General features: G+C 50.3%; 2 protein-coding genes across 2 annotated transcripts; one reads left to right on the top strand and one right to left on the bottom strand.

Annotated features, from left to right (window-relative positions):
• The first annotated feature begins 191 nt into the window (after nt 1–191).
• On the top strand, nt 192–10,454 carry Rhex (regulator of hemoglobinization and erythroid cell expansion). The gene is made up of 5 exons (XM_048358245.1): nt 192–361; nt 6,398–6,498; nt 8,189–8,332; nt 9,690–9,742; nt 10,253–10,454. Exons 1-5 carry the CDS (start codon nt 192–194, stop codon nt 10,451–10,453), a joined length of 669 nt encoding a protein of 222 aa, XP_048214202.1. The 3' UTR covers nt 10,454.
• Nucleotides 10,455–15,899: 5,445 nt separating this feature from the next.
• Nucleotides 15,900–21,584, bottom strand: Avpr1b (arginine vasopressin receptor 1B). The gene is made up of 2 exons (XM_048357644.1): nt 20,645–21,584; nt 15,900–16,234 (listed from the first exon to the last, which is right to left on the bottom strand). Exons 1-2 carry the CDS (start codon nt 21,582–21,584, stop codon nt 15,900–15,902), a joined length of 1,275 nt encoding a protein of 424 aa, XP_048213601.1.
• Between the last annotated feature and the right edge of the window lie 3,427 nt (nt 21,585–25,011).

Genomic DNA, 25,011 nt, shown 5'->3' with positions numbered 1-25,011 from the left:
TTCTGCAGAGCAGGAAGAACAAGAGCCCCTCCAGGGGAAGAGAGCCGTGAGCCCATGCGGCGGGTTGGTGCCAGAGCTGGACTTGAGTCCAGGACTCTTGACACAGTGCTCTTTCCATGCTACATGTGTGCTCATGTGCACTCTGAGAGAGAGAGAGAGAGAGAGAGAGAGAGAGAGAGCGTGCGCTAAACATGTCCATCTCCGAGAACTATCTGCACGGGGAGGAGGGCGGAGCATGCCCTAATGAAGTGAGGGGTGTTATCCGTGCTCAGCAGCCCCGTGCATCTGAACGAGATGCTATCTTCTCAGGGGCTGTGCCCCACTTCCTTGGAAATGATGAAACATTGGTGACCAACTTCCAGTGACGGAGAAGGTTCCGGGTAGGGCAGCTGGCAAGGTGGGGGGTAGGGCGTGTCTGTTAGGATCCGGCTGCATCTCAGCCCGGGCTCAGACCCTGTCCAGGGCCCCAGAGGTGAGTACCATCTGGTAGCACCATCTGGGTAAGTTCATGTGTGGGGTGTCTGTTTGTCTGTCTGTGCACATGGATGCAAGAATCTTCCGAGAGGACTCCCCTTTCCGTGTTCGGATGCAGGGTGTGGGATTCCATCTGCAAGCGGTGTGGCGTGAGCTGAGATTCAGCACTTTGAACATTTTAAACACTGATCTCTTATTCTGAGATCTGAGAGCTTTCTGCATTTGTAGTGGTGCCCACTAGGGCTCTGACTAGAAGGTGGTTGGATTTTGCACCCAGAAAATATTGGCTTCGAAACCCTATTCTGCAAAATGCAGGCATCCTCCGTTTCCTCATCTGTAAAATGGGTTTGAATCTGCAAAAATTCAGATATTAAGCAGATATACCCAGCTCAGTACTCTCCAGCAGCTGGGCTACAAATGTTTGCTTTTTGTGTCAGCTGGGAACCAGATCCCAGAGAAAAATCCACCCCCCCTGCTCCCCCCCTTCCTGGCCCAGGAGTGGTTTCCTTGAGATGTGTTATGAACTGCAAAGGAAGCAATTTGTGTAGTGATCAGAGGGCCTGCCTGTGGAGTGGGGGTAACAGGGCCATGAATGGAGCCAGAAAATGAGCGCTGTCAGAGAAAAGCCACACAGACATTTGTGCAGGGCCAAGCCTACACCAGCAGGAAGCGATCCTAGCTGACTCTTCAACCGAGCTGTCTGGGTGCCAGGCACTGTTCTAGACAGACCCATGTGAGCCTCATGCATGAAGTAGTTAAGAGATTTTTTAGTTGAGGAAATTGAGGCACCCTGATATTAAGCAGCTTGACTGACTCAGTGGGAGGAAGCACTTGAGCATCCTTAGCCCAGGTCCTTCTTCCTGGTCTCCCCAGCCTGGAAGGGCCTCAGAAGGCCAGTGCCCAGAGGCCCAGAGGAATGGATGGAGTGCCCAGGGGGCTTCCTCGCCTCTTGTGCTGTGCATAGAATGAAAGGCTGTATGCCTGTTTAAAATATATATATATATATATATATATATATATATATATATATCCAGTACTAGGACTTGAACTCGGAGCCTCATGCCCTTGCTTAGGTTTTTCAGCTCAGTGCTGGCCCTCTTACTGCTTGAGCCACTTTGGCTTTTTACTGGTTAATTGGAGGTCAGAGTCTCTCGGATTTATCTGCCTGAGCTGGCTCTGTATAGAGATCCTCAGATCTCGGTCTCCTGGGCAAGTAGGATTTACAGGCGTGAGCCACTGGTATCCAGTCTTGTTCAAAAATGACTAAGAATTCAAAGCTGGGCACAGAAGAGCATGAAAGCAATCACAGAGGCCTGGGGAACTCACGGCTACAAACCCACAAAGCCAGGCACGGGGTCCCGGAGTCTGACAGTGAGGTGAGAACAGAGCTGGGATGTCCGATGGTCTCGTGCAGACCTCTTGGCAGTTGTGGGAAGGAGACACTTGGAAAGAAGAGAAAACCTGAGCTTTGGAGCTGTTACTCTGCTCTATTTGTCCCAGGGGGTCTTACATTTATGCCTCAGTCACCCTAAACTGTGATGGGGCATCTGGATGTGAATGGCTGTTGGGAGGACGATATTTGCAGCCACACGGTGTTGATTAGTTGAGATGAGGACTTACAAACTTTTGGCCTGGGTAGGTCTCAAACCATGATCCTTCTGACAGCTGCTGGTCCCAGGTAGCTACGATTCCAGATGTGAGCCTGGCCTGCTTCTCCTTTTTAAAAAAATTGGACAGTTTATTTTAAAAGAATTGGCCTTCTAGAGCTCATCTGCAATATTAGTTTTGGTTTGGTTCTGCATTTGTGAATTTTCTGTTCCATATCCTTTGCCCCATTTTGGGATCCTAATGTTTTTCATACAGGTATATGTGTGTGGTGTATGTATGTGTGTATATGTGTGTGTGTGTGTGTGTGTGTAAACATGTAATCTCTTTAAAATTATGATATTTCCATACCTGGTACAACTTTTTAAATTTGTCTTGCCTTTACATTTTTGTTTTATTTTATTTTATTTTATTTTATTATTTTTTTTTTGCCAGTCGTGGGGCTTGGACTCAGGGCCTGAGCATTGTCCCTGGCTTCTTTGTGCTCGAGGCTAGCACTCTGCCACTTGAGCCACAGCGCCACTTCTTGGCTGTTTTCTGTATATGTGGTGCTGGGGAATCGAACCCAGGGCTTCATGTATGGGAGGCAAGCACTCTTGCTACTAGGCCATATCCCTAGCCCTACATTTTTGTTTTAATGTATGAAGTTTTAATATTTTACAGCCAAATCTATTTTTCATATGTTCTTTTATGATTTCTTCCAGTGGCCATACAACTAAGAAGTTTTCTGGCATATGGAGATTTAATAACTAATACTAACCATAGGAATATTTCATTCTATTCTCTTATAATTTTAATGTCTCCATTTAAAATATTCATCCTCCAGTTGGCCCAGTGACATATACCTATAACCATACCTTCTCAGGAGGCTGAGAGCTAAAGGATCATGGTTTGAGTCCAGCGTGGGCAGAAAAATTCACTAGATTCCATCTCTAAAGTAGCAAAAAGCTGGGCTGGGGCGCTTGGCTCAAGTGGCAGAGCTCCAGCTTATCAAGCATAAAGCTCTTAGTTCAAATCCCAGTAATGCATGCTACCAATTCCTTTGGGATTTGTTTCTCTATTTAAGACTTGATGTAAGTTGTCTTTTTACTTGGTGGCTAGCCCATTGGCATCTGTATACCATTTGGTGAACCACTTGCTTTCTGAGCTAGTTTTGTGACCTAGTTATTTTTGCACATATTTTTCAAGTCTATACTAGTCTTAAATGCTAGTCAGAAGTCTGTCTTCTTACAAACATGTTCAAGCTCTTTTTGGTTTTTCTTTTCCCTCAGATAAACTTTAGAAGAATCTTGAGTCATAAACAAATTCTCACTGCAAAATCTGATTGCAATTATATTTGAGCCAACAAGTTAATTTCAAAAGCATTTTTAGAAGTGTTCTAGCTTTGCCATCAGGAACATTGTCTTTCTGTTAAAGTCAAACATTCTCACGCCAAGTGTTATTATTTTCTACAAGATAATTTCTTGTAATTTAGACTTCTTTTTTTTTTTTTTTTTTAGCATTTCCATACTTGTGATCATTAAATCTCAGGGTATTTTTTTCTCTCTTACTATTGTTGATACAACAGAAAGGACAACTTGCAATTGTAGAATATGTATTACGGTAGAGGGATTTATCAAGCAGCCTTTTTAATTCCACTGGTTTGGGGAATTTTATGCATATGATCATACATTTCACAAATAAGGATAAATCTGCTTTCTCCTCATCTCATGCTATACTTTCATTTCTTTAACTATTTTTTTGTCTTTTCTTTTTTGGTACTGGGGATCGAACCTTGGATGTTGCACTTTCTAGGCAAGTGCTTTGCCACCGAGCTACACTTTCATTTCTTTAATGCATTAGGGATAGCTCAGGCTCCAACAGCAGCCTGCGTAGCACAAAGCCCCAGTAATGCTTTCAGTTGTCTGGCATGTTAGCTAATTTATCTGACTCGGTGTTGATTAACTTGTTAATCACAAAGAATAATAGTACATACCTCTGGAGGTGGTGGTGAGAATTAAATGAACTAATTGATTTGAAAAGGCTAGTTAGAACATGCTCAATAAATATCAACATCCTTACTGTTATTATCAGAGGTTAGAGGGGTCCACTTAGAACTTATTCTCAAATAACTGCTAAAGTACTCTATCATTTGGTAGGGTCTTGATGATATGATCGGTACAGAATGGATATTCTTTTCTTTCTTTCTTTTTTTTTTTTTTTTCTCTTGCCGGTCCTGGGGCTTGAACTCTGGATACCAACACAGACTTTACTGCCCAGATTGAGATTTTTCTGAATCTCAACTTCCTGAGTAGCTAAGACCACAGGTATTGAACCAGTGGCATCTGGCTTCATAATAAATTTTTACCAGTTTAAAGTTTGACACTTTTACCTTTTGGTATTTTTTGATTGCTTATTAAGATCTTTATACCTATTTAGGATATTAAGCATTTAATTATCTTCTATGTTTGAAATATTTTCTTTAGTTTTTAAGAAGACTTTAGTTAGAAAAAATACTGTAAACATACATATAATGAACATATCAATATTTTCCTTAATGTTGTTTTCTGAATGAATCGATGGCATATCTAGAAAGTCTGTATCTATGCTAAATCAGTGTAAATATTCCCTTATAAGTGTTTATAAAATATTTTGTTTCATTATTTTCAAGATTCTTTTTTTTTTGGCCAGTCCTGGGCCTTGGACTCAGGGACTGAGCACTGTCCCTGGCTTCTTTTTGCTCAAGGCTAGCACTCTGCCACTTGAGCCACAGCGCCACTTCTGGCCATTTTCTGTATACATGGGTACTGGGGAATCAAACCTAGGGCTTCATGTATGGGAGGCAAGCACTCTTGCCACTAGGCCATATCCGCAGCCCCGCGTTTCATTATTTTCAAGTAAGTCATTCTCTAATGTACAATGTTATGTAGGGTTAAGGATAGCAAATCAATCGTGCCAAAAATATAAGCTGATTCTCCTGGCACTATTGATTAAGTTGAGTTTTCATGACTGATTATAAGTGCCACTTTATCCTTTAGTAAATACAGGTAATAATTTGCTTATTCATACACATGCTTTCCTGCCTGCTTTGATTCTATGCAGCTGTACTGTTTTGTTACTGCAGATGTTAAAAACATGTTATACATTGTATTCAGGTTTTAATTCAACTTGTTATGTGGTTAGACAGAACATATTGTTTTGTTTTGTAACAATGCTATTGTTTAAAATGACTCAGTTTGTCAAAATGAAATCTGGAGTTTCATTCCCAGGCTATTGCTAAGAAGTGATTTTGAATTGGTTTTATATTTCTATTTTAAGTAATTATTATGACATCTATAGTCATCTCCACAATAATATTAGCAATAGTTATTTATTTTAACTGTGTTGAATGGTTTCAAGGCTCTCTGTTGCCACAATAGATAACGTAGTCTATATTCTAGACTATTGTCTACATTGTTTTGATTTCTTTCTCAGTGGACTCAGATTAGACTTGGAATACTATACCACTTTTTGAAAGACTCATCAGCAATGTCCATTATTAGCTCCTACATAGACATGCTGAATGTCAGTACATGTCAATATGTAAATCTAAGGTCCTGTTCTATTGCTGGTCCATAGGTTTAGGGAAATATTTAAATTGGTTTAAAAACATCTGTTTGTGTAATATTTTACTCAAATTCTTAATTTTGGCTAATTAAAAAAAACGAGTGCAGATTTGGAGCTCAGGCCTAGCCACATGCCAGCCCTGTGGTCTTAGCTGTCACTCATTGGTGCCTGGTATTGCTTGCTTTCTCTCAGAGAATGAGGTGAGTCAAGATGGAGACAGAGGGTGTGGCTAACACAGAATACCTACTGGTGAGCTTCTAGGTATTGATATTGTTTCTGCCTAGTTTGCATATTCAAAACATGAAGTCTGGAGAGAGATCAGCAAATGATCCCTCAAAGCAGGTAAGCTTGCCCGATGGGAATTGGGGCCCAGGGTCCAGAAGTGCTGACCCAGGGCTTTACCTCCTGCAGGCTGCCTGGAGGATCCTATAGGTGGCAGCAGTACTACCAGACAGGGCACTAGGGCAGCTCCTCCTGCTGCCCCCCGCCCCCCCCCCCCGCCCCCAAAGGGCCTGAGCCCTACCTACTTCACAACCAGCAGCTGTTCAGCCGGAAGCTCACCATGCTGATGAGCTAAGTGGGCTGCCTCAAACCTATTGTCCATGAAGGCCAAGGGACCTGACCTGAGACTCATCACAACATAGATGTTTGCCTCTGGCTGGGGCAGGAATAGGTTTGCAATTGAATTAATGTCTCCGTCGCCTCTGACTTTGACCAACTCCTTTCCCAACAGACAGATGGAGCTCTGGCATGGCATCGTCGTTGCAACCGTGTCCCTCTTCCTCCAGGCCGGCCTCCTCCTGGCCATCACTCACCTGCTTACCAGGCACATAGGTAACTCACCCAGCCTCCCTCCCTCTCCCCGTCTCCCTCACAGCTACTCCCCCAAACCAAGCCAACGACCCCCTGACCAGAGCCCCATCACCGGTGCCCTCCACCAGCCTGTGGCCAGAATCCTCACCTCTCGTGTCGCCTGGTCTCACCTCACCTTCTGTTTAGAATGACAGCTGATGTCCTCAGTACCGCACTTCCTGGCCACCGGCTTGCGTGGAGGGTGCTTTGCCTTGTACCCGAGTAGCTTTCCTTCTTTCTTTCTTTTTTTCTCTCCAGTACTGGGGATTCAACTCAGGGCCTAGGCACGGTCCCAGAGCTCAAGAATGGCATTTTACTTCTGGCATTTTGGTGGCTAGTTGGAGAAAAGAGTCTTACAGACTGCCTGGGCTGGCTTTGAACCATAATCCTCAGAGCTCAGCCTCCTGAGGAGCTCTGAGGGGTGTGTGTGTGTGCGCGCGCGTGCGCGTGCACGCGCACATGTGCGTGTGCATCAGTCTTGGGGCATGAAGGCAGGGAGCTTTTTTTGCTCAAGGCGAGTGCTCTACCTCTTGAGCCACAACTCCACTTCTAGCTTTTTGCTGATTAGTTGGAGGTAAGAGCCTCACAGACTTTCCTGCCTGGATAGGCTTTGAACCACGGTCCTCAGATCTCAGCCTCATGTGTAGCTAGGATTACAGGCCTAAGTGCCTGGTTTGAGTAGCTTTCTTTTTTTTTTTTCTTTTGCCAGTCCTGGGCCTTGGACTCAGGCCCTGAGCACCGTCCCTGGCTTCTTCCCGCTCAAGGCTAGCACTCTGCCACTTGAGCCACAGCGCCACTTCTGGCCGTTTTCTGTATATGTGGTGCTGGGGAATTGAACCCAGGGCTTCATGTATATAAGGCAAGCACTTTTGCCACTAGGCCATATCCCCAGCGCTTGAGTAGCTTTCTTTATCACTCAAAGCCCTGTCTGTGAGCAATGGCTTGCAGTTGCTACAGCGGCAAATGTGAAAGGCTGAGATCGCTGACATCCCTGAACTCACAGTACAGGTAGAGAAGCTTGGTCCTGGAAAGCAGTACAGTGAGAAGCCAGTTCCGTAATGGGGATTTGAGTGTGCACAATGAATGGAGACTCTGCAGGATGGTGCTTCAAAGGGTTTTCCAGTAAACAAAGTCAGCTTTCTCCCTTGTTCTATCATTCACTCACTCATTCATTCATTCATTCATTCATTCATTCACTGAATAGATACTTACCAGGCACCTCAGGCACTGTCTGGGTCCTGCTTTTCCCCATAGGAAACAAAACAGAAATTCTTACCATGAAGAACTTCCATGTCATGGGAGAGCAAGATCAAGAAGCCACCCAGCCATGTCTGGGAGAGGGTGGGAAGTACTAGACATGAATTTGGCATGGCGCTGGGCTCTTCCTATAGACTCTCGGGAAGGGAGTCCCACTGCGGAGGCCCATGGCAGCCATGGCCCAGCTGAGCTGGGCACAGCAAGGGTTGCAAATGGTGCAGGGAAGCAGAGGAGAGGGATGGAGGCGGGGCCTCTGAGGGCCTCAGAGGGATGCTTTCCTCCAGCCAAAGCCAGGGATCTTGGACCCCAGCAGCACTGAGGTATGAAAGGATCTTGAGTGTCATCTGCCTGACTGAGGGAGGAGGCAGAAGAACCTCCTTCCCGTCACTTTCTGCCCTTGCTTTCTGCCCTCTAGCCTACCAGAGTGAGCGGATACTGAAGGAGACCAGGCTCCAGGCCCAGTGGCCCAGATCTGCCCACCACTACCCCCCAGCTGCCAAGGAGACAAAGGAGATCTGGACAGGCCAAGACACCCCAGGACCTGCTCCCTGTTTCAAACGTGAGTGAGCGGCTGGAGAGAGCTTGTCTGAAGAGAACTGTGCTTGCTGGCCAAGCTCTCCTCAGAGACTCCACATTCTATGAGTCTGGGCCCTACCAATCTCCCTTTTTTAAAAAAGACAAAACCTGCCCATCCTACCACATGGGTAAAGCCCGTGGCCCCTGCGTGGCCCAGTTCATTCCTGACGTGGGTCATGGGGGAATGATGGCGGGGTGGGAGGGTGGGCGCGCTCTCTGCTTCTGCAAGCCTCCAGCCAGGGCCGCTGCTGTGTATTATGCCATAGGCCAGTTCGTCGTGTGTGTGTGTGTGTGTGTGTGTGTGTGTGTGTGTGTGTGTGTGTGTGTGTTGCCGGAGGTGGAACCAGGACCTTATCGGACTCAGCAGCAAATGCTGTGTCACTGAGCTGCCCCCCTGCCCCCACCCCCCCGCAGCCACACCTGTTGTTGTTTTTGAGTCTCCTGGGCTGGTGACCCAGAGGGTCCCTAACCACACAGAAACTGCTGATTTGGCAGCAAGATGGCTGGCACGCCCACCTCAGCACTTTTCCACAGGTTTATTTCCTGACTGGTCAGAGTTACTCAGTCCATCTGATTTCATCTTTTCAGTTGAGATAAGGCCTCGGGGTCTGTGGGCCCGGGAGGGTGCTGCTCCCAGGCCTTTGGTGTTTCTGCAGAAAAGGGGAGGCCCTGGGCCCTTGGCCAAGAGCTTCACCCAGCCTGGCTGGGGCTGGAGGTCATTAGGCTAGCAGGGACCCAGGGACCCCCTCACTGCCCAAGCTTCTTGCTTTGCGGAGGGCAAAAACTGGGGTGCAAAAGAGATGGGAAGCCGGGCATTTGGTGGCTCATCTCTACAATCCTGGGCGTGCTGGAGGCTGAGATCTGAGGGTCAAGGTCCAAAGCTAGGCCAGGCTGAAAATGTTTAGTCTCCAATTAACAACCAAAAAGCGGAAAGTGGTAGAGTGCTAGCACAGAAGCTCGGGGACAGCGCCCAGGGATGAGACTGGAACGTGAACTGGGACCCGAGTCTGGGGCTTGCCAGGCCAGAGCACGGTGCACCGGGCACACTGCTCTCCTGGTGCCCGTCCTCCCCGAGCACCACGCAGCCTGCTGTGCGGTTCATTCGCTGTGGATGAGCTCGCGTGGGCAGCAGATGTGGGCTCCTAGGCTCATCCCTGACGATCGCTGGAAGCTCTCTCCCCAACCACCCTTCGCCCCCTTTCTCATTTGGGGGCTCTGTGTCTCTCTTCCTCACTCTTTGTGTGGCTGGTTCTGCCTCTGTCTTTGTCTCCTGCCCCTGCCTCTGTCCTCTCTTAATTGGATTGTTCTGGGAAGAAGAATCACTTGTCTATCCCCTGCAGGTGACAGCCGCATATCCTCAGACAGCCTGGACATCGTGCCTCCCACCTGCCAGGTAATCATGCGTCAGGGGCAGCCTGGGTCCCTGCTGCAAAATAAGGAGGTCAGGCAGCCCCGGCCATGGAGGATGGAGGGAGAGAGGAGGGGGTGGCCAGTCCCCAAAGCATCCTTAGATGAGGGCTACCCTACTTCTGCCACAGTCCCAAAAGCACGGATCACCCAAAGTGGGTCTGAGCAGACTATCTGTGAACATGCTACCGGGAACTCCATTTCCCTATGCCCAGCCCCTGCACTCAGGTCTGCGAAGTCCTGTCCTCTCTTGCCTGCCCATCCTCCCCTCCCATGTGCCTGTCCTTAAGCTGGGCCCCCACAGGCAAGTGGAATGACTCCACTGGCCTTCTTCTTCCTCATTGCCCTGGCCCCAACTCAGCTACCAACCAGGATCTGAGCTATCTCCTAGCAAGCCATGGCTGAGCCTCAGAAGGAGCTCAATCCTGGAGTCCTGCCTCCTCCAACAGGGCGGAAACTGCCACACACCTCACATGTCTCTGACTTTCATCTGCAGGACACCAAGGGTGTGAATTACACACAAGTGGTCTTTTCAGCAAATGGAGGACAAAAGAAAGACCCTGCCTGGGACTATGAGGACATAAAGGAAGCCACAGACTATGTCAATGTCAACCCCCAAGGTCATAAACCCAGTTTCTGGACTGTCCTGAAGCCCGCCGTCTCTGACCCTGTGGAATACACTAAAGTGGCCATGTGAATTCTGTGGGTTTTTTTGTTTTAAAAATGAGGTGCAGCGTCTATGGATTCTTATATTTCTTTTGTAGTGCAATGCTTTTTAAAAATATATACTTTAAGCAAACATGGGTGGGGATAGGCTCATATTCCAGTAAGACTCATAGCAGATATTAGGAAGAACCTGCAGAGAAAGCATGAAAACCTTAGAGAGAAGGCGGTAAGCTCTGTGTAAAGATTCTCATCAGCTAGAATGAAGCTCTGTTTGGTGAAGGTGAAATGACTTCTCTTTGAGTTCCTTCATTATTGGCAATAAACAACTTCCTTAAAAGTTTAAAATAAAAAGTGAACCCATAGTTCTCTTTGCTCCTCTTGCTCAGCCCTGCACTCTGACCTTTTTATCAGTGATACATTTTGCTTTGTAATCCTGCTTTGTCCTCGGAGATGGAGAGAATTCATGCAGAAAGCCCTTATCAGCCAACCTATGACTTTGTTATTTCTTACAAGCAAAAGACAGCAAATAAGACTTATTCAAAACCAACCAGCATCAAAATTAGTTACTCCCAGGAAAATCCTCCAATATTTAACCAAATAAAAATTCAATATCCATCCATGGGTATATAGGAAGTTTGTAAGACCCCATCTCAACCAATGGCTTGGCAAGGCTGTGCGCACCTATTATTCCAGCTATTGTCAGAGCATAGAGAGGAGGGTCACAGTCCAGGTCAGCCCAGTCATGAGGCAAGATCTCGCTCAAAAAAAAAATAATTAATCAAAATGTGCGGGTGGAGTGGCTCAAATGGCAAACGGCCTTGCCTTACAAGGTGAATTCAACCCTCAGTGCTGCTAAGAACACAAACAAAACAAAAGCAGACATGTGACTCCACATGACTTGGGAGGTGGTCAGTAGGTTGGAGGTTCACCATCGGCCCAAGCAAAAAGTTAGGAAGGTCCCATCTCAGTGATATTCGCACTCGCTTCGAGAGCCAGCTGCCTCAATCTGTAAGAACAATCACTGTGAAGGTTGATACTCCAGGAGAAGTGATTTCCAGTTGCGGGGGGGGGGGGGGGGCGGGGGGTTCCATGTTGTTGTCACCTCCAGAGGGAAATCCTGGGCTCCAGTCTGGGCGCCTCTGGGGAGGGGGACTGAACCTTTCTTCTCCAATGCGATGCAGAGAAATGGCTGATCTGTAGCAATCTATACTGGCTTGATTTCTTGCCAACATGACTTGGAATCAGAGACCACAGTAAATGCGACCTGACTTCACCGAAATCTTTTTCCTGCTTTTCTTTTTCTAGTTCTATGTGTTGTTGTTTGATTTTTAAGGTGAGTCTGTATAGCCCGGACTCATCTTGATTTCGTGATCTTCCTCTCTCCTGAGCGCTGGGGTTAGAGACACACACCACTGTGCTCCGCCCGGTGGATTTTTATTCTAAAGTAGCCAACGTCAAAATCTGTCTATCTATTTATGGAGGTTCTGGGGTTTAAGCCAAAGACCTTGCTCAATCGAGGCCAGTACTCTCTCACTTGAGCCCTGCCCTGCCCTTTCTTGATAGAGTTACTTTGGGGTGATCTTGCATTTTTGCCCCAGCCACCTTGGACCAGAATCCTTCTATGTACATATCCCAGTAGTTACGATGACAGCTGGGTACCGCCATGCCGAGCCTCCTCGATTGACATGGGGTCTTGTTAGCTCTTTGTACAGCTGCACTTTCGCCGCAATTGTTACAATTGCCCCTCATGCCCCGTAGCTGGGAGCACAGGATGTGCTACTGCGCACAGCTCATCTGGTGCTTTGAGGGCCCACCATCTCCCTAGAGCACTCGGGCTTACATTTCCTTGCCTTTTGGGTAGTGATGCCTGTGCTCAGTTCTTCCTCTTCAGACGACACCTCCCATCCCTTGCCCTTAGCAAATACATCCTCCATGGCCTTAGGGCACGAGCATGTGACTCAGAACTGGGTCAGAGAGGGCCACCGTGCTGGGACTTCGGGAGAACGTGAAGTATGGCATTCACTCTGAGAGGTGGATGATTGCCCCTGCTGGCCCCTGGGGAAGGGGATCATTATGGCTTCAGGCCTTCCAGAAGAGGTGGGGGTGAGCACACTGTAACACTTGGCTTGGCAGGGTGCTTCTCCCAGATTCTCGGGCAGTTCAACCCAGCCAGCCCAGGCTGACCATGACCCGGCTTTCAGCTCCACACTGCCACCTTGTGGCCCCAGGGGGAACTCTGGGACATTGCCTTTCCCACTTGAGCAGAGGAAACGTTACTACCTGGTGATGGGGTGCTCCAGGGAGGTCGCCCCCCTCCCCAACCTCATTGCTTCAGAAGATCACGTTTCAATTTCATCTCGCATGTCCCGTTGTCATTGTCCCGAGGGAATAAAGATGCCCCTGCATATTAAAGAGATTTATTCATTTCAGATTCCAGATCCAAGTTACCTGCTACAACCAGGGCCAGATTTATAGCCTCTGCCCCTCCATAAGAGCACAGGCCTCGCCACCTGGGAAATGGCCACCTGTGCCAAACAACAGGGAAAATCATTCTGAGGAATCCACAGTCAGCTAGCTGATGAGCCACGTTCCAAGCAACCTCTTCCCTCCCTGCCCCCTCCTGTGCTGACATCGCTGCTTAAATCTCTCTCTCTCTCTGTCTCTCTGTCTCTCTGCTTGTTATATATTTTGAGAGGTTTCACCAGGGCCTTGTACTCTCAATCCTCTTGCCTCAGCCTCCTGATGCCTAGGATTACAGGTGTGTACTGCCATGCCCGGCTCCTACATGGGTTTTCAGAGGCTGAAGTCCCGCACTCCGCAGTCCACAGGAGGGTGTGGACCGTGCACACAGTGCTCAGCCCAGAGGCGATGTTTTTCTGGGGTTAGTAGTGGTCAGAAATGAGGCTGACCACAGGGAACACAGAGCGTGTCTCTGGCTTCCCACAGCAGCTCATACCTGTCCCCATCAAGGCTCACCCCTGGCTCAGGCTGTCCCTGACAGCTCCCACAGCTCCTGCAAAAGCAGCCATTCAATGATCCAGCCAAGAGGCATCATGTCCTCCTGGAGGTCCCAGGCATGGGCCCAGGCCCCTGAATCCCAACGTCCAGTGTCGGCCTTCTCCCACTGGCCTCCCCACAGAACCAAACCAGCTTTCTGAAATGGGTCAAGTACAGCCTTTCCCCTGGCAGAAGAGTGCAAGACCAAACGGCACTCCACTGGGAAATTCCCCTTTCACAATATTGCTACGGGGCTGCTGCTGAGGGCAAAGGGTGGCCAAGCTTCTCCTGCACTTGGCTCCTCTCCTCTCTCACCTGTACACACTCTAGGCCTGGAAGTCACCTGCCAGACACAATCGGGAAGCAGGCTGTGGCTGTCCTCTGCTGTCATCAGAGAGATCTTCAGCCTACAGGCCTAGAAATCCTGCCCCGAAGGCAGCATGGCTGTTTCTTCTTAATAAATGAGGACCGAGCTGTCTTGCTCAGTGCTTGGGCAACTTGCTAAGTTTGTGCAGATAGACAAAGGGTGAGATCTAGTAAGCTGAAGTTGAAGGAGCTCAACTTTGAGGCCAGCCTGGTCTATAGAAACAGACAGACAGACAGAGACAGAGACAGAGAGAGAGGACAGAGACAGAAAGAAGAAAAGAAGGATGGAAAAGAGAAGAAAAGAAAAAGAATGAAAAAAGTAACAGTAAGAAGGAAGCTGGGCTCTGGTGGCTCAGGCCTGTAATCCCAGCTTCTCAGGAAGCTGATATCTGAGGATTGCAGTTCAAACCCGGCCCAGGCAGACAAATCCATGAATCTCTTCCCTCCAATTAGCCAGCAAAAAGCTGGAACTGAAAGTGTGGCTTGAGTGTAAAAGCTAAGTGATAGTACCCAGGCCCTGAAGTTAAGCCTCAGTACTGACCAAAAAAGCAAAACCAAAAACAAACAAACAAACAAACAAAAATCAGACCCCCCCCAAACAAAAGAACAACAAAAATAGGGACGTATTTGTGAAAAGAGACTCAAACCCAAGTCTTTGGGGGGTGTGGCCAGTGTCTCATCTACCTTATCATGCATAATTAATATGCATCTGGCAGTAAAGTATTTACAGGCATTTAGACAAGAAGGGGAGGTGGGCAAGGCCCAGTTCTGCTCTGCCTTGCTGTACCCCCCACCTCCAGCCACAGGGAGGACTCCATGCTACCAAAGTGAAGGTGAGAGTGGTCGGTGCCATCGTGGGACCCGAGGTCACTGCGATACACAGTACAGTGGCTGAAATCCAGCAGTCCTGCAGCCTGTGGATTAGAACACTGTGTTCCTCCGCTCGCTGCCTTCCCAGTGGGGTGGATAGTAAACGGGCAGAGATGAAAGCTCTGGCGCCATCTCACCTGCTGTAAGGTGAGGAAGCTGAGCCCCAGAGAGGCCCCGGACTTCCCCAGGCGCCGCTGGGTGCTCGATCCCAGCCTCCATGGGAATCCTCCTGGCCGCTCGCTCTGCAGAGCACGGCCAGCCTCTCTCCAAGACGCCTCCTCTGGGCAGCCCCGGAGAAGTGCTGCAGACCAGGGAGGGCGCCAGGCCCACTGCCTGGAAAGACGGTTCTGGCTCTTCCTTATTCTGTAGCCATTTTCACTTCCTCTTATCCTCCCATCCTCCCATCCTCACCCCCAGTGGGCCGCACCATGGAAGACTACCCACCCCATACAAGACCAAGGGCGCCCCCTTGAGGAGTGATGGGGGAGCTTGTATTTGAAGAGTTCTTCCTAAGTACCAGGTTGCCATTAAATCATCGTTCTCCTCTGAATGGCGGTGGGGGGGGGGGTCACTTCAGAGGAAGGACACGGGCCTATAAAACATCCTTTACCTCCTTCTCCTGGTTGGGGTCGGATGAGTTAGTCAGAGTCGAACAGGGCCAGGCATCAGTGGCTCAAGCCTGTGAGCTTAGCTACTCAGGGGGCTGAGATCTGAGGATCACAGTTCTAAGTCAGCCCAGGCAGGAAAGTTGGTGAGACTCTATCTCCAATGAACCAGCAAAAAGCAGAAGTACCTCAGGGAGTAGAGAAAAAAAAAGGCTTGAGCAGAAAAAGCTCAGAGACAGTGCCCATGCCCTGAGTTCAAACTGCAGCAGGACAGAAGGAGGAGGAGGAGGAGGAAGAGGAGGAGGAGGAAGGAGGAAGAGGAAGGAGAAAAAGGAGGAGGGAGAGGAGAAGGGAGACAGGTAGACAAAGCACTGACTTCCTGGCACCTGGGAGCCCCCAGTAGTGCCATCCTGACGTGGGCCTGGGCCACTAGTGTTCGTGGCACTCTGCAAATATGACAGGACCAAGGAGGCCAGCATTCTGCTCTCCTGAGTCTCTGTGTCTGAGATTAGAGCCAGAGACAGCAATCCTCACGCCCCGGGCAGCTGTGAGGCTACGATTCAAGCCAAGCGCCCCCTGGGGCAGCAGCCCTGACCTTCCCAGTCCCTATGCCCAGGACCCGCCTCCAGGAGGTCGTGTCTAAAAGATGCCGGTCTCCATGGTAGCTTCCCTGCGCGCCTGCTCCGAGTCCTTCAGCGATGCTGCTGCCGTCCCTGCGGGCCCGGGCCGGCCGCCCAGGCTGAGGTTGAGGGAGGGCGGGCAGCTGGAGCGGGTGAGCAGCGTGGCGTGGCGGCTGCACAGGCTGCCGCTGGAGAGCTGCCTGCGCAGCCGCGGCTGGAGGGGCCTGCAGCAGGGGAGGCGGTGTAGGGGCGGCGGCAGCAGGTGGCTGTTGAAGCCCATGTAGATCCAGGGGTTGCAGCAGCTGCTGAGGTTGCCCAGGAGCATGGAGATGGTGAAGGCCACATTGGTGGAATCTGCTGAGACACAGAAGCAATTAGATGTGCATGCGTGCGTGTGTGTATGTGTAAGTGTGTGCGTGCGCATGCGCCAGTCCTGGGGCTTGAAGTCAGGGTCAGGCGCTGTCACAGCTTTTTTTTGCTCAAGGCTAGCACTCTTACACTTGAGCCACACCGCTCCACTTCTGGCTTTTTGGTGGCTAATGGGAAACAAGAACCTCACAGACTTTCCTGCCTGGCTGGCTTCCGACTTCAGTCCTCGAATCTCAGGCTCCTGAGTAGCTAGCATGAGCCACCAGCACTCAGCAAAGCCATTGTGAATGACAGCTAGTAGGGGCCGGGGAGAAGACGCTAGGGAGCCACTGAACAAATGAGGATGCCGAGGAGAAGAGGTTTCTTTGGGGTTCTACAACTGATAATGCACACAATGGGGACATGAACCTGGGACTCTGGACTCCAGAGTCTCAGCTCACTGTTTTTTGTGTTTTGTTTTGTGCTGGGATTGGAACTCAGGGTCTTGCCCTTGCTAGGCAGGTGTTCTACCACTTGGGCCACTTCCTCATGTCTTCCTGTTTGCTTTATAACTAATAGAATGAGGATAGGAGCTAAGCTTTCTTTCAAGCTGAATTTAGCAAGGTGAATCCTGTCAAGGAGGGGGCAGGCACAGTGGCTCATGCCTATAGTTCCAGCTCGTCAGGAATTACAGGAAGAAGGTTGTTCTCTGTTCTTCAAGGGCAGTCCCGCCCATTCTGTTATTCCGTCATTGAACACCTGTGGGCTCCGGGCCCTACGCTGGGGACTGAGCTGAGGCTGGGAGGGGAGCGTGGCTGCTCTGCAGGCCCCTCTGTCACCAGGCCCATGTGTAGAGCAGGGAAAGCATCAGGTACAGGCCACGAGGCCCCCGTGTGTCCCTGGTCCGGCGAAAATGGGAGGGGAGAACAAAGTCTGATCAGGTACCTTCCAGAACAATCTTCTTTGTAAAGAGAAAATGAAACACTTCTTCGCAAAAAGGAGTCCCGTGGGCCCACCGTGGTTAGGGCTGTGGCTTCTGGAGTCAGCTTGCTCTTCGGTGGAGGTGGAAAGCAATGTCAGAGCCGAAGGGAAACATCTGGGGAAGTGCTCGATTTTATAGCCCAGTGAGCAAGATGTGCTGCTTGAGCCCCCCTCCGCCGCCTCCTACTCCGCCAGAATCTCAACCGCCAACCTCACAGGCGGTGTCACCGGCCTAGCAAGCTTCTGGTAACCAGGTCTCTCCCGCGGGCGTGGCCAAGATGCAGTGGCCCAAGACAAGGGCAGACTCAGCGGGAGAGCGGCTGAGAGGAGGCTGGGGCGTGGCAGGGGAAGCACCCCATCTGGGCTGCGTGGACTCATCGCTGTGGCTCGGCCCATCTGAGCCAGGTATTGGTGTGGAGCAATGGGATGGGTCTCAAGGAAACCCCAGAATCTACCCTAAGGTTCAGATCCACCACACCCAGACTCAGACCTGGGAGGTTAAGAGGCCAGGAGCTGGCCAAAGAGCCAGTGTGCTTTTGAGATACCCCCCCCCCCCCACATCTCAACAGAAAAGGCTGGGAGTGGTGACATGCACCTATCACCCCCGCTATGGGAGGGCCTACTGCAAAGAGATGTTTAAGGAAGTGAACCTCAGCCCAAAGGGCTTTTACTTTCCCAGGAGAGCACTTCGCAGGATCCCCCTTGGCCCCTGCACGCGGTGCTCAGAGAATACCTTGCTCCGTGGTGATCCCTCGGCACAGACGAGGTGACAGGCCTGGCTGTGACGGCCGTGGGTACGGCAAGAGAGTAGGGAGGGCTGCACTGGATGATGGGCAACTCCCCCATCTTCTGGGTGCTTCCTCATGACCCCCTCATTCCTGGCACCCTTGGTTAAGCGGATTGCTGGAGTAAAGTCATGCTGTGGATGAAGGCTGGCCTATCAAAACCCTGATTCCATCCCAGCTCCGGCTCCTCCTAGCCTGGCCTTCTAGACCAGCTATTTTACCTCTCTGAGGCCCAAGGACTGACATGTGCACCCTGAACAGCGTGAGAACTCCACGGGCTCAGCACTCGCACGCCCTCCTATCTGCTGGTCCCTGGTGGTGTGCTGCCTCATTGCTTATACGGTATCTTTTTTTTTTTTTTCTTAAAGGATACTTTGCAAATAGTTTCTTGATAACAAAGTGGTGGTTAAGAAGAAACAAGGCCAGGTAGGGGGGCACCTGCCTGTAATCCCAGCACTTGGAAGATAAAGGCAGGAGGATTCTGAGTTCAAGGTCAGCCTGAGTGGCATAGTGAGACTGTCTTAGAAAAACAAGGGCTGGAGCTAGATACCGGTGCTTCATGCCTATCATCTCAGCTACTTGGGAGGCAGAGCTCAAGACGAGTTCAGTTCGAGGTCAGCACAGGCCACAAGTGTTTGAGAACCACGATCTCAACAGGAAGAGCAGAGGTGCAGTGGTATGCGCCTATCCTCCCAGTGGTGGTAGGAAGTCTGAAAAGGAGGATCACAGTCCACAACATATCCAGGCAGGAAGTGAAGCCCCTATCTCAAAAACAACCAGAGCTGGAGAGGGGCTGGAGGAATAATAGCTCAAGTGGTATAGCGCTTGCCCTGCAAGCACTAAGCCTCTAGTACTACCAAAACAACAACCCTGATAATGATAATAATAATGAGTGAGGTTGTGGCTCAGGGGTAGAGTGTTTGCCGAGCATGCACAAGACCCTGGGTTTGATCCCAAGCAGGAACACACAAAATGATAGAACATGGCTGTAGGAGCTTGGCATTCTTTTTGTGCTTCGGCTGCATGGCTGCGTTAAAAGCCAAGCACTGGCTTGAGTGTATGTTGTGGGATCCAGAACAGAGACTCAAGGCGAGGGCACAACTTCTGAAGACCTGGTAGGAACTGGTAGCCTGAGTGCGAGTGCGTTGGCCAGAGCACTCCTGAAAGCTTCGAAAGAAACCTGATGGAGCTTCCCTAGGGCAGGCACACAGCACATGCGCACAGGCCTAGGCTGGAGCCCCGCCCATTGGGAGGTGCTCTGTCCTCAGGCCCTCCTCCCCACACCGCACTTGTGCTTGGCGGAGCAGGAACAGAGCCCACCTTGCCTTCCTGAGAACAAGCTCATCATCCCCGGCCAGACCACTAGCTGCGTCTGAATCTGCACCCCCCAGAACATGGACCCCCAGAAACATGATCGGAGCAAGGCCTCTCTGGCGACCACTGGGACACAGGCCTCTTGGAGGACCCCATTCTGTTTCTTGTGTAGGAGGATGGCCTCTCGCCTTTGGCATCCATGTTTAGAACCAGGGTTGTGGGCAGAACATGAGGTTAAGGAAGAATAAGAAGACAGGAGACCTGGGTGCGTTCCTCTCCCAGCTCAGCGCTCTTGGGCAAATCAGGGCTCTTTCCTGGCCCAATGAAGGGGCTGACCCTGAGAGCTGACTTGGTTCTGGGTTAGTCCTAATGAATTAGAAGTGGGTATTGAGGGGGAGCTCAGAGTCCCACCCAGGTATAGGAGGGAGGAATGGCAAGAGAGACCATTCCTGGGCTATGATAATTTGAAAATCCTCTTCCATAAGTTCAAAGCCCATATAGCAAACTGGAAGCTGATTGGGTGCCAAAACTTATATTTTATTGGCATTGCACAGTAGTTTCAAATTGTTAAATGAGTTACCAAACTTTAAAATTCTAGAAATTTCACATAAAAGGTACTTACAGTGCCTGAGTAAGCTAAGGGGGGCAGCACCGTCCCTTCACATGAGAAAGTACCGTGGTTCTGGTGTTGATTCCCCCTGGCTAACTCCCATAGTGGAAATATAACTCGAGTCCTATAGTACAGACGCTTTTAAGAAGGCTTTCGGGAGGTGCAGGGGTCATAGGAGCTCTGCCTTCATGAACAGAGTCATGGGCTCGTGGGTCACTAGGTTAATAAAGCAGTAGATTTATCATCCTAAGAGTGGGCCTGTTGCCAGGTGTGGCGGTACATGCTTGTAGTACTAGCTACTTAGAAGGCAAAGGGAGGAGGATAATGAGTTCAAAGCCAGCCGAGGTAAGTTAGTGAGATCCTATTTCAAAACAAAATAAAAACAAAAGGGCTAGAGAAATAGCTCAAGTGGTAGAGCACTTGCCTAGAAAGCTGGAGGCCCTGGGTTCAATCCTCGGTACTTCCCCTTACAAATGCAAGAATGCAACCCTTTGACCTTGGACTTTATAGCCGCAAGAACAGTAAGCAATAACTTAGTTTTCTTTATAAACTACTCGGCGTCCAGTATTTAGTTATAGCAACAGAAAATGGACTAAGGCAAATAAGCACCTGCTTTCTTAATTGCTTCACTCACTTGACAAACCAGCAGTGACCTTTCCCTGGGCCTCCCTCCCTCCCTCCCTCCCTCCCGTGGCCCTCCCAGCCCCCCACAGACCGCACACTTGCCTTCATCGGGCGCGTTCTCATCCCACACGGACCACATCTGGACGGTGAAGAAGGGGGCCCAGCAGGCGATGTAGGCCAGCACGATGACAAATGTCATCTTCACCGTTCGGATCTTGGCCCGAGAGATGGTGCTGATGCTGCTGACCCTGGAGGGCAGCCCGCGAGAGGCTGCGGCTGGGGCGGAGGGCGAGGGTTTCCTCCACATCCTCCCGCCCCCTCCTTCCTCCCTTCCAGCCTGTGTCTTCACTTTGAGGTTCTTACAGATCTCCTGGCAGATGAGGCTGTAGCAGGCTGTGAGCATGGCCACAGGAAGCACAAAGATGGCCATAGTGGTCCAGGTGATGTAGGCTCGTGGTCCCCAGGGGGAGTGGAAGTGTGCCCAGCAGTCCAGCACCCCTGTGCCCTGGATCACCTCGCGCAAAGAAAAGATGAAGACTTGAGGAAGGCTGAGGATGGCGGCCAGCAGCCAGGGCGCAGCGATGAGCGGGTAGGCGGCCTGGCTGGGCTGCTGGAGGCTGCGCAGGGGGTGACAGACGGCCAGGTAGCGGTCCAGAGTCATGGCCAACAGCATATAGGTAGAGGCGAACATGCTGAGCACCTGCAGGTACTTGACGGCCCGGCACAGCAGGTCAGGGCCCTGGAAGCGGTAGGTGATGTCCCAGAGCAGCTGCGGCAGCACCTGGAAGAGCGCCACGCCCAGGTCGGTCAGGGCCAGGTGCAGCACGAACAGGTGCATTCGAGATCGCTTGCGGCCGGGCAGACCCAGGGTCAGGAGCACCACCAGGTTGCCCCCAGTGGCCAGCACCAGGACGGTAGCCAGAATGCCAATCTCTACCTTGGCCAGCTCCTCATCCCGGCCCAGCCAGGGTGTGGTGGCATTGGGGGCAAACAGCGTGCCCCGAGGAGTAGGGCTGGCAGCCCAGGAAGGCTCAGAGCCCATGGTGGGGAGGGGGGGAGGGAAGGAGGAAGGGAGCGTATGGACACAGGGTAAAATGTAGGAGAGGGAAAGAAAGGAAGGAAGGCTGAAGGTGGAGAGGAGGTGGGAGCAGGATAGATGGGAATCGTTCTGATCACAGGGCTGGAGAGAGGAGGGAGAATGAGACAAGATTACAGCATGGAGCTGCGATCCCTGGTCACACAGACCTCACAGGGTGAGGGAGGGGGATGAGAAGGGACGGGGGACACAGGGCGTCCGAACGAACAGGAAGGACCCAGGGGCGATGCAACTGCCACCTCCCCCCAAATCCACCCTGAGTTCACTTCCTCCAAACTTCCGTGGAAGTGGAGAGCAGATGTGGAGGTCTGGGGCCCTAGGTGGCCCTCACCCGCGGGGCTGGCAGCGGGGAGCCGGCAGCGGGCGTTTTTATGGGCTGGCGGCAGAGGAGGGCGGGGCACTACCAGGCGGAGGCGGGCTGGGGGAGGGAGGGGCGTTGACAGGGAGGAGGGGTGATCATGGGGGTGATGCTTGGGGACAGGCCGTGGGAGAAGCCAAGGACCAAGTGAGTGCTGCATTAGGGGACGCATCTCCTCGGCCCAGGTGCACACCCGGGATGAATCAAGTGTCTCCTCATCCTCCTCCCACGGGGACATTTAGGGGCTCCCCCCTCCTCCCGTGCAGGGCTTCTGCACAGCCTTAGAAGATCCCAAATCTTCAGTGGAGGGGGGGTGGTCAGGTGAGCTGAGCAGTGACCCCAGATGGAGTCTCACTGCCCAAATCTGGACGGGGAGGGGGGCGGGGGAAGGGGGAGACTTGGAGCTGCTGGGAAGGAAGCAAACAGGAGGAGCTGTTGGAGGAGAGGATGGGCAGAGGAGCTAGGCCTGGGAGCTCTGCTGGGCTCCAAACTTACCTGAGTACCGTCGTGAAATCCTGACCCCAGCTAGCCACCAGTGGAGCAGAAAGGCCAGCCAGGAAGAGGGTATGTAACTTCTAGAAGATTCCCAACTGTCAGCTGCAGAGGCAGACCCAGAGGCAGCCCCCAGGGTGCCCTTCCAGCAGTGGCATCTGCCAAGCCACCTTCCACGTGACCATCAGGTGTGACAGGCACCATCGGAAGCCCAGCTCCGTGGGGGAGCTGCCTGTGGCTGGGGCAGGGTTGAATTTACACCCTGCCCCCCCAGGTGCGCTCCAGAACCTTCCTTAAGGAGTGACAATCTGGAGATGCTAGCCTCTCCCCGGAGTCCTGTTACTGTAGGTGCTTTAGCCTGGCCCTTCATCAAACTCCATTTGAGCCCCTTTGCAAAATCCCCCACTCACAGATCCTGTTGGCGCCATTTCTGGAAGGTTCTGCCTCCTATATAGCTCACAAATGCTTCTCCCTTTGTGCTCTGCAGGCACAGGCTTTTACGTTCTCAAGGATTTTGCATCCCAGGGGCAGGTATTGTCAGTCTTTTTATCAGACTATCTAGACATAAATATTGCCCATAAATGACACTTAACTCATGCCTGTCACCCGGTCAACAGCAAGCAAGACTCCACAGATGAAAAGAAGGAGGAGAAAGAGGGGGAAGGGGAGGGGGAGGAGAGGGGAAGAGGGGAGGGGGAGAGGGAGAGGAAGAAAAGAGAACCTAACCTTCCCTAACACCCACACCCCACTTCCAGCCATTCAATCCTGCCCCCTCACCTTCGGACTCCTCTCTCCAAGGGCAGTGTGTCTCCCTTTTCTTGCTCCAGTCACCTCATTTCTTTGTTATCTTCCCTCCCCTCCCCTCCTATCTCCCCCCCTCCCTATTCCCTTCCCTACAGGGTCATGCTCTGTAGCCTGTGAAGGCCTCAAACTCAAAATCCTCTTGCCTCAGCTTCCTGGGCACTGAGATTACAGGCTTGTACTACCACACCCACCTCCATTCATCTATTTTTACATAGTCATTTCAAATTATACACATATATTAATTGTTGTTAATACAGTAATTATAACATGTTGGTTGTCATTATCGAATTATAACATTTTAATTTAAATATGTTATAAATAGTACTCATATGCAGTTTTAAAATAGTACATCAATATTATGTAAATATGATTTGGGAACTTGCTTTTTTAAGTTCTCCATTATTTTTCAGATCTGCCTGTTGTGGTTCATGAGATAGATCTAATTAATTCATTGTAATTATGGCCTGGTATTCAAGCATGTGATTATAATACATTTCATTTATCTGGAACTCTATTTGTAGACTTTAGATTATTCCCAGTGTTTCCCACTATTTATTATTACATTATGTGGGTATGTATTTTTATTTTTCTATATATTGGTTATATATGTTTATGAGCAGATAGATGCTTCATCGTGTCTATGAAACAGACCTGTTAAGATGAAGCCCCAAAAGCTGTTCTGCAGGTTGTAAATGACTTTGGATAATGTAGGCATACAATTTTGTCTGCAGAGAATGATCGTTTTGGGGGGTATTTATTTTGATTTCTTTTGTTTGTCTTATCATCGTGAGGACTCCAGTGGAAAGTGGAGAGAAGGTGGGAATGACAGCGCTTCCAGCTTGAGATTGCTTCTAAGCAACCACCATTGCACATTATGTTTATGGTAGGTCCTCAGCACTTGCAAATTTAAAAATAGATGATTTTCACATGCTATGAGGAGTGAAAGGAATCCCCCAATTGCTTCATTCCCAGCCCCCTAGATAAAGCTAATAGTTTTCTCCCCAATAAAAATTGAATCACCTATAAACACAGAGAGAAGGGCCAAAGGAAACGCCATGTTTCCACCACCAGCCTTCAACCTTATCCACAGAGGGTTCACCCAGGTCTTCATCCTTGTCCACCCCAAGCTCACTGTGAAGCAATGTCAGACATCATGTTGGGTCAGCTCCTTTGCGAATATGTTGTCTATTTATCCTAAAGGAAAAGAACTCTTAAATAGAACAGTAAATAGAACAGTAGCATGTTACCAGCTTTGTATTAGTCAGGATCCTCCAGAGAACCTGAACCAAGAATGTGAGTCTGTGTGTGTGTGTGTGTGTGTGTGTGTGTGTGTGTGTGTGTGTGTGTGAAGAAAGAGGAGAGAAAGACAAACAGACCCACAGAGAGACTTACAATGTTGTTATTCAGGAAATCAAAGTATTTTATCCCATAGAACTTCCTGCTATCTGCACTTTGAGAATCGCATCCCTGTTTCCCAGAATGCATGTCAATACCTCATTCCTTAGTATACTCCTATTTTTTTCTAGAGTGGCTAAGCTAAAAACCTTGCCTGGATTACTATTGGTTGGAGTCAGAAGGTGTCCCTCACGTGCACCCCATGCCAGGGTGGAAGGAGGTGGGCAAGGGCACGCCCCCCACCCCCGCAGCCTCTGGGTCACCTGGCCGCCGGGGCCTCTTTGTGGTGAGTGAGTTACATCCATCTCCAGTGGTGAGTTACCT

This window comes from Perognathus longimembris, chromosome 11, assembly GCF_023159225.1.
Source record: "Perognathus longimembris pacificus isolate PPM17 chromosome 11, ASM2315922v1, whole genome shotgun sequence".
In the NCBI taxonomy this organism is placed as follows: domain Eukaryota; kingdom Metazoa; phylum Chordata; class Mammalia; order Rodentia; family Heteromyidae; genus Perognathus; species Perognathus longimembris.
Note: the sequence above shows the minus strand (reverse complement) of the source record. Positions and strands in the feature narration are given on the sequence as shown.

Coding starts and splice junctions, on each gene's coding strand:
- Rhex (XM_048358245.1), top strand. CDS start 192: ATGTCCATCTCCGAGAACTATCTGCACGGGGAGGAGGGCGGAGCATGC. Junction 6,499..8,188: donor CCTGCTTACCAGGCACATAG/GTAACTCACCCA, acceptor TCTGCCCTCTAG/CCTACCAGAGTGAGCGGATA. Junction 9,743..10,252: donor TCGTGCCTCCCACCTGCCAG/GTAATCATGCGT, acceptor TTTCATCTGCAG/GACACCAAGGGTGTGAATTA.
- Avpr1b (XM_048357644.1), bottom strand. CDS start 21,584: ATGGGCTCTGAGCCTTCCTGGGCTGCCAGCCCTACTCCTCGGGGCACG. Junction 16,235..20,644: donor TGAGAACGCGCCCGATGAAG/GCAAGTGTGCGG, acceptor GTGTCTCAGCAG/ATTCCACCAATGTGGCCTTC.